This window comes from Monodelphis domestica, chromosome 3 (genome assembly GCF_027887165.1).
Source record: "Monodelphis domestica isolate mMonDom1 chromosome 3, mMonDom1.pri, whole genome shotgun sequence".
Taxonomy (NCBI): domain Eukaryota; kingdom Metazoa; phylum Chordata; class Mammalia; order Didelphimorphia; family Didelphidae; genus Monodelphis; species Monodelphis domestica.
The window spans coordinates 245,340,233-245,358,475 of NC_077229.1; the positions used below are offsets into that span (position 1 = coordinate 245,340,233).

Sequence of the window (18,243 nt, forward strand, 5' to 3'; positions counted from 1 at the left end):
CTTATTTTGCTTTCCTTGTCCCCCCTTTCCTTCTTATTCCTATCTTATTTTTCTTTAGTGTCTTTTTAATCTACCCCAAACACTCTCCCTCCCTTATATTGCTTCCCTCTCCACCAGTTGGTTTGTTACCCTTCTTCTTCTCTATAGGGCACAAATCAATTCTCTGCTGATCTGATTGTTCTTCCCTCCTTTAGTCAATTTCAATGCACATAAGAATTAAGTATTTCCTGTCTCCAACCTCTTTACCCTTCCAGTGTATTGGTGTTCTCCCCCACTCCTGCCATTCACTTTTTATGACAAATAAATTTACCCAATTGTGTTTCTTTCCCAATTTCTCTTAGTATTAACCTCTTTTTCCTCTCTCCCTCCATCTGTCTCTCTCTCTCTCTCTCTCTCTCTCTCTCTCTCTCTCTCTCTCTCTCTCTCTCTCTCTCTCTCTCTCGCTCTCGCTCTCTCTGTGAGATTTAAAATGGTTGAGGTCTTAAACTGTAGTGATTAAAATAGTAGAAGATATAAATTGTGATAGATATAAGAGAGAGTGAGTAAATTTGACTGCAAAAAAATGTTTTACTACAGTGTCTTGGGTTTAAAATCAAATATAAGGTGGTCGCCAGGGAAATATTCCCAATTATTCAAATACCCAAGTCAATTGGGTTTTATAGAGATTTTAATTAACAATACAAAGAGTAATCAAAGAAAGAGAGAGAGAGAGTAAAAAAGGAATAAATATGAAGGGCCTCAAAGCCAATATGGCCTAGACCTGAGTCTTAAAAGAGAAATCAGTCAGTTTTTTTATAACTCACCATAAGATCTGTCTAAGTAAGGATTTCTAATGACACCAGGCCAGCAGCATCTCAGCTGCTTTCACCAGCTCCCTCCTCCATCTGAATGTTCAGAATCAGTCTCCTCAGAATGAGTCTCTCCAATCTGAATGTTTCAGAATAACTATCTTAGCTCTTCCCTGAGCTCTTATTTTTAAGGGCAAAATCTCCTCTGTCACCTCCCCTAAGTCCTTACATCTACCAATCACTGTAGATGTTTCTAAAGGACTGCCCATTCTTAGTCCACACCTAAGAAGGTTTGGATTTTTGAGTAATTCACACCAGGAAAGCTCTGAGTAAGTTTTCCAGTTCTTTGTTCCTTATAAATTCACAAGTTGCTTGACCTTTATAGGTACTTAGCTTAAGAAAAGTATGGGTTTAAGTACTTTTCATTGTTCAGAAAAGAGTTTACAACTTTATCTTCCCCTAGGGCAGACCCAAGTAGGTAAAGTAGAATTCTCACATTCCTGCTTTAAGTAGAGTTCACTGCCCAAATGGGGAATGGTCTTAATCCAATCTTATAAAGTAGGGTCTGGGAAATTTCAAGGTTTACATCTCTCTCTCTCTCTCTCTCTCTCTCTCTCTCTCTCTCTCTCTCTCTCTCTCTCTCTCTCTCTCTCCCCTCCCCTCTTTATATATAAACATAGAGAGAGAGAGAGAGAGAGAGAGAGAGAGAGAGAGAGAGAGAGAGAGAGAGAGAGATTACAATAGGATAGAGGGGTTTTAGGGAAGAAACATAGAAGGAAGATATAAATATTTTGATTTTATTAAACAAGAAAAGGGAAGGTAAAAAGGGAAAGAAGGGAAAGAGGAAAATCTTATACCATAAACCCTTAATGTAAATTCCTAACTAAAAATCCTAACTTCCTACACTAAAATCCTAAAGGCTAGTCCCACAGAGTTCTTAGAAAATAGAGTCCTTGACAGTTAGTTGTTAAGATCCAGATAGAGGTATGCTGAGGTCCAGAGAATGGCACAAGTCTTCCTCAATCTTCCCTTTAGTCCACCTAAAGTTATTGGGAACCTGTGGTTACTCTTGATAGAAGGTCTGCTTGTCCAAGGTCCAATGAAGTCCAGAAAAGCTATGAGATTTTCCACTATCAGGTTTTCCCTGTCAGTTCCAACTCCAGCTGGGGCAAATTGTTTCTCTAACAGCCTTGGAGTCTTTCCCTTTCAGCTCTGAAGATTCTGTCTTGAAGACTTGCCAATCATGCTTATTCACTACTTCCATTGCAATAGTCCCCCCTTTGAACAAAGTTTATATTGTGTTGAAAACACTATTTTGACATTTGTGCACAACCAAAATTACTTATAGATTACCTTCACTAAGATATCTACCCAAAATAACAAAGAACCTACACTCAACTATCTTAAGCTAACCAATACTAACTTATTCTAGGGATATTATTAAAGAAAGGGAAAAAGGGTTTAAAATATTGAACAAAAAATTTCAAACATATGCAAAAGCATAACAAGCAAATAACAACAAAAGCATAAATGAACACAACTTCCATGAAAACACTAAACTCATAAATACTACTCTTATCAGCTAATACAGAACATTCTAATACTATTGTAATACATGTGATTGGAGATATTTGGGCACAGACAGAAGACATGACCTGCAAAGCAAAGAGAGCAAAGACACATGGGACACAGATCATCAGGGGAGAAGAGAAAGAGGAGAGGGTGAGAATTCCATGTATGTTTGAAGAAGGGACAGTTGGACCCCCCAACTGCCTGGACTTCACATTGACTTGAAGGTGGTTTGAAGCCAGACCACTTTATCTTCTCTCTGGTCATTAATTTTCTACCTCTAATTGGAGCTGAAAAAGATAGTTTGGCCCAGAAAAAGACTTCTAGCAGTGTTGCTACTATCTTCCTTTAGGGGAAGATATTTTTGTTCTTTTGCATAGACTTATTTCAAAGTCTTCAACCAATATTACAACTTAGAATTAAGGAAACTCCTTCCCTCTTTCCCAGCCTCATCCTTTTTTCCTTCTCCCTAAAAGAATAAAAATTCCTTTAACTAAAGAAATTAGTTTGAAGGTTTTTGTTATTAGAGAAAGATATTTGACTTACCATCTTTGAAGAAAACCTCCATTAGGTTACTTGGTGAGAAAAAAACAGGAAGTGGGGCGGGGAGCTCAGGATTCAGCTTCTTTCATTCAACTACTTCCTGGTGTGACATCTTATGATTTCCCCAATTATATCTCACCAATTCCCCCTCTCTAGTACAATTTAGCACCCCAGGAGAAGCCTTTACCCACCCCAGGCTACTGGACATAAATCAAACAGGGAAGGAATAAGTAGGAGTGAAAAAAGAAAATGATGTTGCAAACAATATTTTGGACATCAGTGCTGGTGATTATGGCATGTTATTGTATATATAACATAATATATAATACTTTGACAGGAGTTATAATAGAAACTATAGGTCTGATAGCCAATTCCACTGCATTCATGACAATGAAGCCTTTTACTGATTAAACAGTTGTGTGGCAAGTGATCACACAATTTTATATATTTACAATGGTGGCTATTCAAACCTTTTCCTGTATTAGGAATGTTCTCAAGTTTTTTACATCTAAGAAGGAGGATCAGACCTTAATGCTTGGAGAGAGTTAAAAATATGTGTGCCAAATACTTAGAAAAACAGGGGAAAGGACAGATTGAGGAAGAGAAAAGGAAAAATACAAAAATAGTTGCAGATGCAGTGAATAATGTCAAAGATAAGAAAACAAAAGACCAAGATAAGAATGGGTCTGAGGGAGAAGATAAGAATGATATAGAAATCCAGAAGATCGAAGATCGTGCCATTGAGAGACAGCAAAAATTTTAGATGCTGCTGGTGTTCTCCACTCAAAAGTACACAAACACTTTTCAAACCAGGAATTGGACTCAATCAAATGGAGATTTCCATTTTTTTTTCTCAGAACCTTATAGGGCCTTAATGGAGATGAAAAGATCCTTTAAGATAATTGAACCTGATTTTGAAGATACTGACCTTCTTTTATCTGAAGTATTTAGCCCTCAGGAGCACAGGCAGTTTGTAGATAAAACCAGACAACATACTTCTCTGACAAGTTGGCCTACAGTAGAAGCGAGGGATGATTTTGACTTTGCAAACACAACAAGCTTAGCATATCCTAGGGATTGCAGAGAAGATCTCCTGCAGGCTATCAAGTCATTTTGTTCTAAGGTCAATGGTTGAAGCAAATTTGACAAGATGAATCAAGAAAAAGAAGAACATACAGCAACATTTATTGACAGATTATCTGAAACTGTTAAATCCATAATGGGTTTTGAACCAAGATTCCCAAGAATCAGTGACTCATGTAAGGAGACAATTTCTTAGGGATTGAAACCCCCATCTGAAAAACTTTCTCAGTAATTTTTTCCCTAAGTATGATACCATAACAATTGATGAACTTAGAGATGCTGCTACATACTTGTATGAAAACTATAAGGAACAAGAATGGGAAAAACAAGAATTAAAATAAAAATTACACAATGCTGAGGAATCTCTTAAGAAAAAAAAGAGATTTAAGAAATTTAAAATATGCAAACAATTAAAACATACTTTAGACCCTCATACCAGCAACAGAGAGGTCAAACAAAGACTAGACAATGTTTTTTTTTTTTTTTATGCCATAGAGTAGGCCACCTAGTGAAAGATTGCTGTTTAAAGAGGAAATGTGAACAAAATAATAAAACTAACAAAACTCAGATAAGAACATTTTATAGATCAAACACAGATGCTGTGACCACTGTGATTTTTTTAAACCTTTACCTTCCATCTTGGAGTCAATACTGTGTATTGACCAAAGTACACTGTGTATACAATGTGTATACACATATGTGTATGCAATACTGTGTATAGGCCAAGAGTACACGGATTGCATCAACGCCTCCTTCATAGACAGTTATCGGCAGAAAGACTACTTCATCACCACCCAAGGACCACTTCCGCACACGGTGGAAGACTTCTGGAGGATGGTCTGGGAGTGGAAATGCCACACGATCCTGATGCTGATGGAGGTCCAAGAATGTGAACAGGAAAAATGCTTTCAGTATTGGCCAGCAGAGGGCTCCATGACGCATGGACAGATCCATATCGAACTTAAGAGAGACACCATTTCCAAGGCCATCAGCGTCTGGGATTTCCTGGTGACTTTTAATCAGGAGAAGAAGAACAGGCTGGTCAGGCAGTTTCACTTTCACAGCTGGCCCGAGATTGGGATTCCAGCTGAAGGAAAGGGCATGATTGACCTCATTGCTGCTGTCCAGAAGCAGCAGCAGCAGATGGGTAATGACCCCATTACAGTGTATTGCAGCGCTAGAGTGGGGCAGACAGGTACTTTCATAGCGCTCAGCAACATCCTGGATCAGGTCAAAGCTGAGGGCCTCCTGGATGTCTTTCAAGCTGTGAAAAGTCTGCGACTGCAGAGGCCTCATATGGTACAAACCCTGGAACGGCATGAATTCTGCTACAAAGTGGTACAAGATTTCAGCGATATATTTTCTGATTATGCTAACTTCAAATGAAGATTCCTACCTTAAAAACATTTTTAAATTAATGGTCAGTACAAAAGTTTGTAAATCTTGTTAATTTATTTCACAGTTGACATTAATATTGACCACTGTAATCTTAAGAACTCAGAAACCTCAGGCCTTGAAAAAGCATGAAACTGGCTATAAAGACAGGGGCAAAGCCTAAATATTCAGAGGTTGTGTCAAAGGGAAAGTATTTGTCAAGAAACTAGGATTTTAAAATAATTGAAAATAAGAAAGGGCATGGGAGAAAGGAATGGCAGATGATGACACTTATTAAGGGGCTTACAAAGATTGAAACCTAAAGATAAAAAGGAAGAAGAAATTACATGGGTACTACCTAAAATGAATTTATAGGATCTATGAGAATTTTTGATGAAGAATCAAATCAAAATATAGGTGAAAAGCAGAGACAAGTTAAGGAGATAGAACAAGAGATCAAATATATGAGAGTAGAGATGACAAAAGGTATTGGAGATTCATACAGAAGGGGCATAGTAACCAGTCAAGGGAAAAGCAAAGAACAGATCAAAACATATATAGAAAGTTTCTTTAAGTGTAGATTGGATACAGGGATTGTAAAGGAGAGAAAGAAAATTCATGAAAATTTATATAAACAAAATCATAATTTGATGAAAGAAACAAAGAAACAAAATTTCAACTCTCTGCAACAAGATGATTATATGAATGCACAGATTCAGGTTACTATTGTAGATGTATCTTTAGAAGCTACATGTAATGTCAACAATCTCACAGATATGGATAAATCTCCACTTGGACCAATTAGAAATTTAAAAAAGTTGTTTTGTGTAGACTTCCTTAAAGAAAATATCTAACTTGAATCCAGAAGCAGAAATTTTTCACTCTATACAATACAACTTAGAAAATTCAAATCTAAAGGGTTATGGAGCTAAAAACACAGTTGATATTGATAACCATATTCAAAATATTGAAAATGTAACATCAGTTAGATTTGAAAACATAAATGGAATGCAAGGCAAACTACATGGAACAATAGATATAAGTGAGATATTTACACACAAATATATAATACACATACAATATATGCATGTATGATATACATATGTACATATATACTTCATATTTATACATATGAGACATATTTCACATATATACATATACATACACTATAATACAATTACTTAACAATCCTATTATACACAATATTTACATATATTTACAATTTTGTTTGATATGTGATGTATGTTATTTGTGTTATGTAATGTATATTATTATGTGTTTTTTAATGCAATTTATATCTAACCTTTTCTCATCTTAATCTTATCTATTTAAATCTCTTTCCTCAAAATTCTTCTGCCTACCTAATTTTCTATACTAAAAGTAAATCTCTACATAGCTAACTAAATTTTGTTAGGAACTAACTAATCTATAGCTAATGTTAGTACCCTAACCATCCATTGTTTCACTCATTTAATTAGTGATTCAATGTAATATAACCATGTTTATATTTTGTGATATTGTTATTTTTGCTACATTATGTTGTTTTGCTAGTGTCCTGTCAGTGTTACTGTTATGTTAGCATTATATTACTGTTGTATGCAATATACTCACCACTACTTCAAATCTTTCCTTCTCTTCTCATCTCATCTTGATTAAATAATTCTTCTCCAACTCCATGGCAGTAAATATACTTCTATTTGTTTGTGTGAATATGTGTTATGTTGTTTTGTGTTATAACACATTACCCCAAATTTTATTCAATTAGTCCATTAATCCTGTTATTCTCTCCATTGCAAATTTTTCAAAGTCTTTAAATTGAAATTTTTTCAGTCTTTTAACAATGTCCATTAATTTCTTGAATTCTCCTCTTCATCTGCATTTTCTTTCCTCTGCCACTGGAATGGTAGTAGTCTCTCGGAAGCCGAGAATGATGATTATCTTTGTGCATGTGTGCACAAAGATACTTGTGTGTTAAAGAGATTTAAGTGAAAAAGTCAGTGCACAGAGACAGTCCCACTCTCTCGGCATTGGAAGCCTGGGTCCAGTGGCATGAAAAGTTGTTACACCTGAAGACTTCCTTAGCTGCCTTGGATGGCCGTGTTGTCTTTTGTGCTCCAACACGCCCTAAGCACTCCATAGTGCTTTGCTGCGTCGCCCTCTCAGCCGTTGAACCTTCTTGTTGGTTTCTTCCGTCTGTTTGGCCAAAGCAGTCTTCACATGCTGGGTGAGCAAAGCTCTGGTTCACCAGGGGTCTATGACCCGATGGCTACCCTTGCAAGGCTTAGCCAGCCTGTCGAAGCCGTTGCCCGGGGTGTGGCCGCTGCCACATGCTAACAGCTACTAGGAGCCACAAGTGAGAGCTGGGTGTCAGGTGGGGGTCAGAGGCTGGAGAGCTGCCCTAAAAGGGCACGACAAGCCCTCCATACCAATTGCTACCCCTCCCTGAATACCACATACACCCCTTATATACAGTAACAGAAATATATGTACAATGATCAATTGTGCCAAACTAAACTATTATCAGCAATGAAAGGATCCAAGACAATCCCAAAAGACTCATAGTGAAAAGTGTATCTATACCATAGAAGGCACTGTCAAATTATGAATGCAGATCAAACTACACCACTTCTTGTCATATTTCCTTCATAAGTTTTTCCTAATGTGCTCTATGTCTTCTTTCACAACATGAAGAATTTGAAAATAAATATTACACGACAACACTGGAATAATATATCAGATCATTTACTGTCTGGGAAGGGGGAAATAGAGGGAGGGAGGAAGCTAATTTGGATTACAAATGGAATGGTCCTCTTCTAACTGATCGTTTTGACTTCAGGCTCAATTTGCCTGATGATTCTAACTTTCTACAATCTCCTCTTCATTTTCTTCTTCAATTATTTGTACATTTTCTTATTTAGACTTGTGCTAATTTTATATGTGAACAATGATACCATGAATCTCTACCCAAAAATTTAATGGAAGATGGAGAAACTAACACAATGGTGCAAGGACCTACCCAAAACTCTTGTGTTGCTGATGGCTTACCAAAAATTTTGACATATACCATATTTTCTGGTTTGAAATCATGGAGAGAATAATGCAATGGACCAAATTGAATTAATACTCCCATATCATATAATTCTTTGAGTCTTTGTTGTAAAGCACTTACATAAGAAGCAAATTTACAATCTCCACTAAGATATATGTATAGATTGTCTTACAAGTTTTTGCCTTTAGTGGAGTAGGGCCAAAGACCATTTCATAGGATGATATATGCAAATCTGCTCTTGATCTCCCATGTAGGTAAAACAAAGGTAAGGGAAGAATATCTGGCCATTTGAGATGAATGTCAGCACAGACCTTCCCCACCATAATCTTGAGTTCCCTATTTACATGTTCCACTTGACCTGAACTTCATGGGTGATAAGGAACATGATATTTGCGTGTTATTCCTAGATTCTCATAGACTCTTTTAAGAATATCTTGGGTGAAATGAGATCCCTTATTAGTGTCTATGGTAAATGGTACTCCAAATATAGGTATAATTTCCTTAATTAATACTTTTACCACAAAACTAGCTGTACTTGTATTTGATGGAAATGCTTCAGGCCACTTGGTTCATCTGTCTACTATTACCAGACAAAACTTGTATCTTCCAGCTTTTGGCATGCTGATGTAATCAATTTGCAGACTATCAAATGGACAATATGCTAAAGGTCTGCCACCTAAACCTTTCTGTTTGAATGCCCCTTGCTTGAATTTTTGGCAAACAGAACAGCTTGGACAGATCTTATTTGCTACAGTACTTATTCCAGGTGCTACCCATGACCTCTGTACAGAGTCAATTACAGCTAGAGTACCAAAATGACTTTTTGTGTGGATGGCTTGACACAAATAGGTATACACGTTTTTTTTTGGTAAGAGCAGTTTTTCAGTATCTGCAACCCATATTCCATCTTCTTTCCTTGCTCCAAACTTCTCCTTCCATTTCTGAATTTCTGCATCTGCATAAGCTTTTTCTAGATCAACAGATTCAATAGTTGATAAATTCATTACATATACTGGAGCATTCTTGGCAGTAAAATTTGCAGTGATTTCAGCTCTATGATTTCCTTTTAACTGTCTCTCTAATACCCTTGGAATATTCCCCTGTCAGCTCTGAAGATTCTATATTGAGGATTTGCCAATCATGCTTATGCACTACTTCCATTGCAACAATATGTATATATTTATGCATACATAAATGCATATATATACATATATATATATATATATATATATATATATATATATATATATATACACATACACACATACATATATATATGTATATGTCTTGGCATTTCATCCTATACAGTTTTTAACTGTTCCCTCTAAGTATAATTCTTCTAGCTACACAAGTGATAATAATAATTTTTAAGAGTTACCAATATCCTCTTTTCTTATAGGGATACATATCAATTTAACTTATTGAGTCACTTAAAAAAAAGGTTTTTTTGTTTTTTGTTTTTGTTTTTTTGTTTTTCCCCCCTTTCTTAATTACCTTTTGGTGATTCTCTTGAGTTCTGTGTTTGGGCATCAAATTTTCAGTTCAAGTCTCATCTTTTCTTTATGAATTCTTGGAAGTCTTCTATTTCATTAAATGACCACATTTTCCCAAGCATGAATATAATCAGTTTTCATGGGTAGTTGATTTTTGGTTGTAGACCTCATTCCTTTGCTTTCCAGAATATCATTTTCCATGCCTTTTGGTCCTTCAGTGTAGATGTAGTCAGATCCTGTGTTATTCTAACTGTGATTCCATGGTATCTGAATGACTTCTTCTTAGTAGCTTGTAGTGTTTTTTTCCTTGGTCTGGTAGTTCTTGAATTTGACTATAAAGTTCCTGGGTATTGTCAATTGAGGATTATGTATAGGAAGTGATCTGTGGATTCAATCTCCACTTTTCCTTCTTGCTCTAGAATGTCAGGGCAGTTTTCTTGGATAATTTCCTGTATAATGATGTCCAGGTTTTTTCTTTTGTCATTGAATTCTGGGAGTCCAATAATTCTTAAATTGTCTCTCCTGGACCTGTTTTCTAGATCTTTCATTTTGTGGATGAGGTGTTTCATATTTTCCTCAATTTTTTCATTCTTTTGATTTTGTTTTGTAGCTTCCTGTTGCCTTGTGAAGACTTTTGTTTCTTAGTTGTTGGATTCTAGTTTTAAAGATTGACTTTTATATCTGATTTTTTAGTCATCTTTCTCCTCCTGGTCTGATTTTCTTTGGAGGTCATCTTTCATCTCCTTTGTCTCATTTTCAAGGTGATTAATTTTGGCTTTCAAGACACTTTCCTATTTCCAGATGATTTATTTTGATTTTAAGTTCTTTCTCCAATTGTATTCAGCCTCTCTTAATTGTTTTTTGAAATGTATTTTGAATTCTTCCAAAGCCTGTGTCCAATTTTCTGAAGTTTCTGTGTTTTTCTTTGGTGTCCCTTGACCTTCCTCTTTTCCATTTGCTCTTTGTACATTGCCTGGGTAGAAGCTATCAATTGGGATTTATTTTTTCTTTTTCTGTTGTTTACTCTCATTTCCCCCTTATTTTCTCCATGTAGTTGCCTATGATCTTGCTCCTCTCATTATATGCTGGATCTGTGGGTTTGGGCTGTTCTGTCCTGAAAGGGCTTCTTCTCTGTTCTACTGATTGATCAGGTTAGTCAGATCTTCCCCAGCTGACAGCAGAAACTGAAAAGGAACTGGGTTTCCTGCCCTGTTATCAAGGTTGTTGCCTGTAGTTTGTTGCAGCTTTTGCCCCTTGAATCTTAGTCAGCAAGACTCTCAGGTGAGTCTGTGGGGGAGGGGTGTTGGATCTTGAGCTTCCCTGTCTTATGAAGGTTTCTTATCTGCCCTATTGATAAGGTTGATCCAGGGCAAAGTTGATTTAAAAAACTGCATGTGCCCTGTGGCCAAAACCTCGAGAAAGGGGGTGGGCAAGATGGAGAATCTTGGCTGTGACTAGGCTGACTGCTCCGAGCTTCTCTTTTAGCTACCTCTATGCTGAATGTGTTCAATACCCTGAGCCTGACACAGTTGTTCCAGCAAGGTACTCCCTTTGGACTATGTGAAGATTGGATTTGGCTCTCCCCTGATTGTAACAATGAAGGTACTTAGTTCTTCCTTTATTGTGAAGATTGAATTGTAATCCCCTATCTATTTTTAGATTTTAATCCCCAAAGTGGTAACTCAGTATTTAAATTAGATCTACCTATTTTAACTATAAAAAGTAACTAACCACCTGTGAGTCTTGAAATTTCTCAGACTTGTGAATGTTAAAAAAAATTCCCCATTGGGGAATTCTCCATTGGAACAATTCCCTACTGGGACCATTGCCCATTTGGAAAATGAGAACTCTACTTAGATCAGAAATGGGAAGACCTCTACTCCACCCTTACTTAAGACTGCTTTAGGGGAGAAAACTCCTTGCTGAACAATGAAAAATACTTATACCCATACTTAAGCCATGCCTATTTTTAGAATTAATACAAAAGGTTGCTAAGTACCCATAAAGGTCAAGCAACTTGTGAATTTACAAGGAACAAAGAACTGGGAAACTTACTCAGAGCTTTCCTGGTGTGAATTACTCAAAAATCCACACCTTTTTAGTGGACTAAGAATGGTCTGTCCTTTGGAAAATGTCTACTGTAATTGGTAGATGTAAGGACATAGGGGAGGTGACATAGGAGAAATTGCCCTTTAAATAGGAGCTCAGATAGGAGCTCAAGGGACTCATTTCTGAAATATTCAGATTGAGGATTGAGCTGGTGAAAGCAGCTGAGATGATGCTGGCCTGGTCTCACTAGAATCATTGCTTGGACAGATCTTGTGGTGAGTGATTTAGATATAAGGACTGACTGATCTTTTCTTTTAGGGCTTAGGCCTGGGTTGGCCAGGGCTGCCTGGGCTGGCCTATTCTTTTCTCATTTATTTCCTTTCTCTCTCTTTATTTGATTCCTCATTGTATTATTAATTAAATTCTCTATAAAACCCAGTTGACTTGGATATATTCATAACTGGGAATATTTCCCTGGCGACCACCTTATATTTGATTTAAAACAAGATATTGTAGTGAAAACATATTTTCTGCAGTCACAATTTACTCACCCACTCTTATATCTACTATAATTTATATCTTCCACTATTTTACTTACTACAGTTTACAACCTCAACCATTTTAACTCTTACAATTTAAGACATCCAACCATATTAATTATTACAGTTTATGGCTCCCACTCTTTTAAATGTTACAGTTTATGGATCCCACTCTTTTTTTATTTTAAACATTATTTTATTTGGTCATTTCCAAACATTATTAAATGGAAACAAAGATCATTTTCTTTTCCTCCCCTACCCCCTCCCACCACCTTTCCCTCTCCCATAGCGGACCCACAATTCCACTGGTTATCACATGTGTTCTTGACTCGAACCCATTTCCCTGTTGTTGGAATTTGCATTAGAGTGTTCATTTAGAGTCTCTCCTCAGTCATATCCCCCCAACCCTGTAGTCAAGGGGTTGCTTTTCATTGGTGTTTTTACTCCCACAGTTTATCCTCTGCTTGTGGATAGTATTTTTTAGATCCCTGCAGATTGTTCAGGGACATTGCATTGACACTAGTGGAGAAGTCAATCACCTTCAATTGTACCACAATGTATCAGTCTCTGTGTACAATATTTTCCTGGTTCTGCTCTTTTCACTCTGCATCACTTCCTGGAGGTTGTTCCAGTATCCATGGAATTCCTTTACTTTATTATTCCTTTTAGCACAATAGTATTCCATCACCAACATATACCACAAATTGTTCAGCCATTCCCCAATTGATGGGCATCCCCTCTTTTTCGAATTTTTGGCCACCACAAAGAGTGCAGCTATGAATATTCTTGTACAAGTCTTTTTCCTTATTATCTCTTTGGGGTACAAACCCAGCAGTGCCATAGCTGGATCAAAGGACAGACAGTCTTTTATCACCCTTTGGGCATAGTTACAAATTGCCCTCCAGAATGGTAGGATCAGTTCACAACTCCACCAGCAATGAATTAGTGTCCCCACTTTGCCACATTCCCTCCAGCATTCATTACTTTCCATAGCTGTCATGTTAGCCAATCTGCTAGGTGTGAGGTGATACCTCAGAGTTGTTTTGATTTGCATCTCTCTGATTATAAGAGATGTAGAGCACTTTTTCATGTGCTTATTAATAGTTTTTATTTCTTTGGCTGAGAACTGCCTGTTCATGTCCCTTGCCCATTTGTCAATTGGAGAATGGCTTGATTTTTTGTACAATTGATTTAGTTCTTTGTAAATTTGAGTAATTAAACCTTTGTCAGAGGTTTTTATGATGATTGTTTCCCAATTTGTTGCTTCCCTTCTGATTTTGGTTACACTGGTTTTATTTGTACAAAACCTTTTTAATTTGATGTATTCCAGATTATTTATTTTGCATTTTGTAACTCTTTCTAATTCTTGCTTGGTTTTGAAGTCTTTCCATTCCCAAAGGTCTGACATGTATACTATTCTGTTTCCCTAATTTTCTTATAGTTTCCTTCTTTATGTTCAAGTCATTCACCCATTTTGAATTTATCTTGGTGTAGGGAGTGAGGTATTTATCTAAACCTAATCTTTCCCACACTGTCCTCAAATTTTCCCAGCAGTTTTTATGAAATAGTGGATTTTTGTCCCCAAAGCTGGGATCTTTGGGTTTGTCATATACTGTCTTGCTGAGGTTGCTTTTCCCCAGTCTATTCCACTGATCCTCCTTTCTGTCTCTTAGGCAGTACCAAATTGTTTTGATGACTGCTGCTTTATAATATAGTCTGAGATCTTGGACTGCAAGACCCCCTTCCTTTGTATCTTTTGTTCATTAATTCCCTGGATATCCTTGATCTTTTGTTCTTCCAAATGCACTTTGTTATGTTTTTTTCTAAATCAATAAAAAAATTTTTTGGAAGTTCCATGGGTATGGCACTAAATAGGTAGATGAGTTTGGGTAGGATGGTCATTTTTATTATATTGGCTCGTCCTACCCATGAGCAGTTAATGTTCTTCCAATTGTTCAAGTCTAGTTTTAGTTGTGTGGAAAGTGTTTTGTAGTTGTATTCATATAGATCCTATGTTTGTCTCGGGAGATAGATTCCTAAGTATTTTATTTTGTCTAAGGTAATTTTAAATGGGATTTCTCTTTCTAGTTCTTGCTGCTGAGATGTGTTGGAATTATATAGAAATACTGATGACTTATGTGGGTTTATTTTGTATCCTGCAACTTTGCTAAAGTTCTTTGATTATTTTGATTAGCTTTTTGGTTGAATCTCTAGGATACTTTAAGTAGACCATCATGTCATCTGCAAAGAGTGATAATTTGGTCTCTTCCTTGCCTATTTTGATGCCTTCAATTTCTTTTTCTTATCTAATTGCTACTGCTAGTGTTTCTAATACCATGTCAAATAATAGAGGTGATAATGGGCATCCTTGTTTCACTCCTGATCTTAATGGGAATGGATTTAGTTTATCCCCATTGCAGATGATATTGGTTGATGGTTTTAGATATATACTGTTTATTATTTTTAGGAATGACCCTTCTATTCCTAGGCTTTCTAGTGTTTTTAGTAGGAATGGGTGTTGTATTTTATCAAAGGCTTTTTCTGTATCTATTGAGATAATCATGTGGTTCTTGTTGGTTTGCTTGTTGATATGTTCGATTATGTGGATAGTTTTCCTAATATTGAACCAGCCCTGCATCCCTGGTATGAATCCTACTTGATCATGGTGGATGACCCTTCTGATCACTTGCTGGAGTCTTTTTGCTAGTATCCTATTTAAGATTTTTGCATCTATATTCATTAGGGAGATTGGTCTATAATTTTCTTTCTCTGTTTTTGGCCTGCCTGGCTTTGGAATTAGGACCATATTTGTGTCATAAAAGGAGTTTGGTAGAACTCCCTCTTTGCTTATTATGTCAAATAGTTTGTATAGTATTGGAGTTAGCTGTTCTTTGAATGTTTGATAGAATTCACTGGTGAATCTGTCAGGCCCTGGGGATTTTTTCTTAGGAAGTTCTTTGATGGCCTGTTGGATTTCTTTTTCTGATATGGGGTTATTTAAGAAAACTATTTCTTCTTCTGTTAGTCTAGGCAGTTTATATTTTTGTAAATATTCATCCATATCATCTAGGTTGGTATATTTATTGCCATATAGTTGGGCAAATTAGTTTTTAATGATTGCCTTAATTTCCTCTTCATTGGAGGTGAGATCCCCCTTTTCATCCTTGATGCTGTTAATTTGCCTTTCTTCTTTCCTTTTTTAAATTAGATTGACCTGTACTTTGTCTATTTTGTCTGTTTTTTTCAAAGTACCAGCTTCTAGTCTTGTTTTTTAGCTCAATAGTTCTGTCACTTTCGATTTTATTAATTTCTTCCTTAATTTTTAGGATCTCTAGTTTGGTTTTCTTCTGGGGGTTTTTAATTTGTTTGTTCTCAAGTTTTTTGATTTGCATTTCCAATTCCCTTATCTCTGTCCTCTCTAATTTGTTAATATATGTACTCAGGGATATGAATTTTACTCTAAGTACTGCGTTGGCTGCATCCCATAAGGTTTGAAAAGATGTCTTACTGTTGTCATTTTCTTCAATGAAATTATTAATTGTTTCTATGATTTCTTCTCTATCCGATTTTGGAGTATCATATTATTTAATTTCCAATTAATTTTTGATTTGGCTCTCCATGTACCCTTGCCGATCAATATTTTTATTGCCTTGTGATCTGAAAAGGTTGCATTTATTATTTCTGCTTTTCTGCATTTGAGTGCCATGTTTCTATGACCTAGTGTATGATCTATTTTTGTGAATGTGCCATGTGGTGCTGAAAAAAAGGTGTATTCCTTTTTGTCCCTATTTATTTTTCTCCATATGTCTATTTACTCTAATTTTTCTAAGATTTCATTCACCTCTTTTACCTCTTTCTTGTTTATTTTTTGCTTTGATTTATCTAAATTTGAAAGTGGTTGGTTCAAGTCTCCCACTAATATGGTTTTACTGTCTATTTCCTCCTTCAATTCTCCTACTTTCTCTATTAAAAATTTGGATGCTATAACATTTGGTGCATACATGTTGATTAGTGATATTTCCTCATTGTCTATACTCCCTTTTAGCAGAATGTATTTACCTTCCCTATCCCTTTTGATCAGGTCTATTTTTGCTTTGACTTTTTCAGATATCATGATTGCAACTCCTGCCTTCTTTCTATCAGTTGAGGCCCAAAAGGTCTTACTCCAACCTTTAATTCTAACCTTATGAGTGTCAACCCGCCTCATATGTGTTTCTTGAAGACAACAAATGGTAGTGTTTTGGGTTCTAATCCAATCTGCTATTTGTCTACATTTTATGGATGAGTTCATCCCATTCACATTCAAAGTTATGATTGTCATTTGTGGATTTGCTGGCATTTTGATATCTTCCCATAGTTCTGACCTTTCTTCTTTAGCTATCTCCTTTTGAACCAGTGATTTACTTTAGGTCAGTCCCCCTTTTCCCCTCCCTTGAGATGCTTCCCTTTCTAGCCCCTCCCTTTTTATGCTCCCTTCCCCTCCCCACTCTCCTTCCCTCCCTTTTTATACTCCCTCCCCCTCCCCCTCTTTAATTTTCCTTTCTTTCTTGCCCTAATTGATAAGATAGAATTCAGGATCCCACTGGATCTAGATGTTCTTCCCTCTCAGATTTGATTTCACTGAGAGTAAGGTTTAAGTAATACCATTTCTCGCTCTCTTACTCTCCTTCTCATATGAGAGTTCTTCCCCTCCCCTTCCCATGTGTATCTTCATATGGGAAAGATTATTCTATTAAATCTCCCCCCCCCATTTCTTGAAGTAAATCTTAGTATTATTGAAGGTTCCCCCCTCCCTTTTCCTTTCTTTGCCCCCACTTTCCCCAAATCTTCTTGATGCCCCAATCTTTCCCTATGTATGTTTCTTCTAACTACTCTGATGATGCTACAATTTTTGAGAGTTACACAAAGCATTTTCCCCACATATTAATATATATAATTTGATTTAAATGTAGTCCTTATAGAAGAGAGTTTGACTTAAAGAAAAAGATAAGATTTATCTCCTTTCCCTTTCTTTCATATTTACCTTTTCATGTTTTTCTTTCTTTCTGTGCTTGGATATCAAAATTTCCACTTAGTTCTGGTCTTTTCTTAGCAAATGCTTGGAAATCTTCTATTTTGTTGAATGCCCATACTTTCCCCTGGAAGTAAACAGTCATTTTTGCTGGGTAGTTGATCCTTGGTTGGAGACCCAGCTCTCTTGCCTTTCTAAATATCGTGTTCCATGCTTTCCTGTCTCTTAGTGTGTTAGCCGCTAAGTCATGTGTGATCCTTATGGGAGCCCCCTTATATCTGAAGCTCCTCTTCTTGGCTTCTTGTAGGATTTTCTCCTTTTCTTGGAAGCTCTTGAATTTGGCAATTACATTCCTAGGGGTTGTCTTTTGGGGATTTAGTATAGAGGGTGTTCTATGAATCCTTTCTATTTCTATTTTGCCCCCTTGCTCCAGAACATGGGGGCAATTTTCTTTTATAATCTCCTGTAGAATAATATCCAGTTTATTGTTTTTCTCTGATTTTTCTGGGAGAATGATAATTCGGAGGTTTTCTCTTCTTCCTCTGTTTTCCAGATCTGTGACCTTCTCAGTGAGATATTTTATGTTTTCTTCTAATTCATTAATTTTTGGGGTTTGCTTTATTGATTCTTGCTGTTTTATGATCTCATTTTCTTCGAGTTGCTTAATTCTGGTCTCTAGGAACTGGTTTTGCTTTTCAGCTTTGTCTGCCTTTCTATTGGATGCTTCTAGTTCTTTTTCCAATTG

At 36.4% G+C, this 18,243-nt stretch overlaps 1 protein-coding gene across 1 annotated transcript; it reads left to right on the plus strand.

The window, feature by feature from the left end:
• The first annotated feature begins 3,774 nt into the window (after positions 1–3,774).
• On the plus strand, positions 3,775–5,369 carry LOC130458098 (receptor-type tyrosine-protein phosphatase epsilon-like). The gene is made up of 2 exons (XM_056821064.1): positions 3,775–4,023; positions 4,569–5,369. The coding sequence occupies exons 1-2, from the start codon at positions 3,775–3,777 to the stop codon at positions 5,367–5,369; spliced, it is 1,050 nt and encodes a 349-aa protein (XP_056677042.1).
• Positions 5,370–18,243: the final 12,874 nt, after the last annotated feature.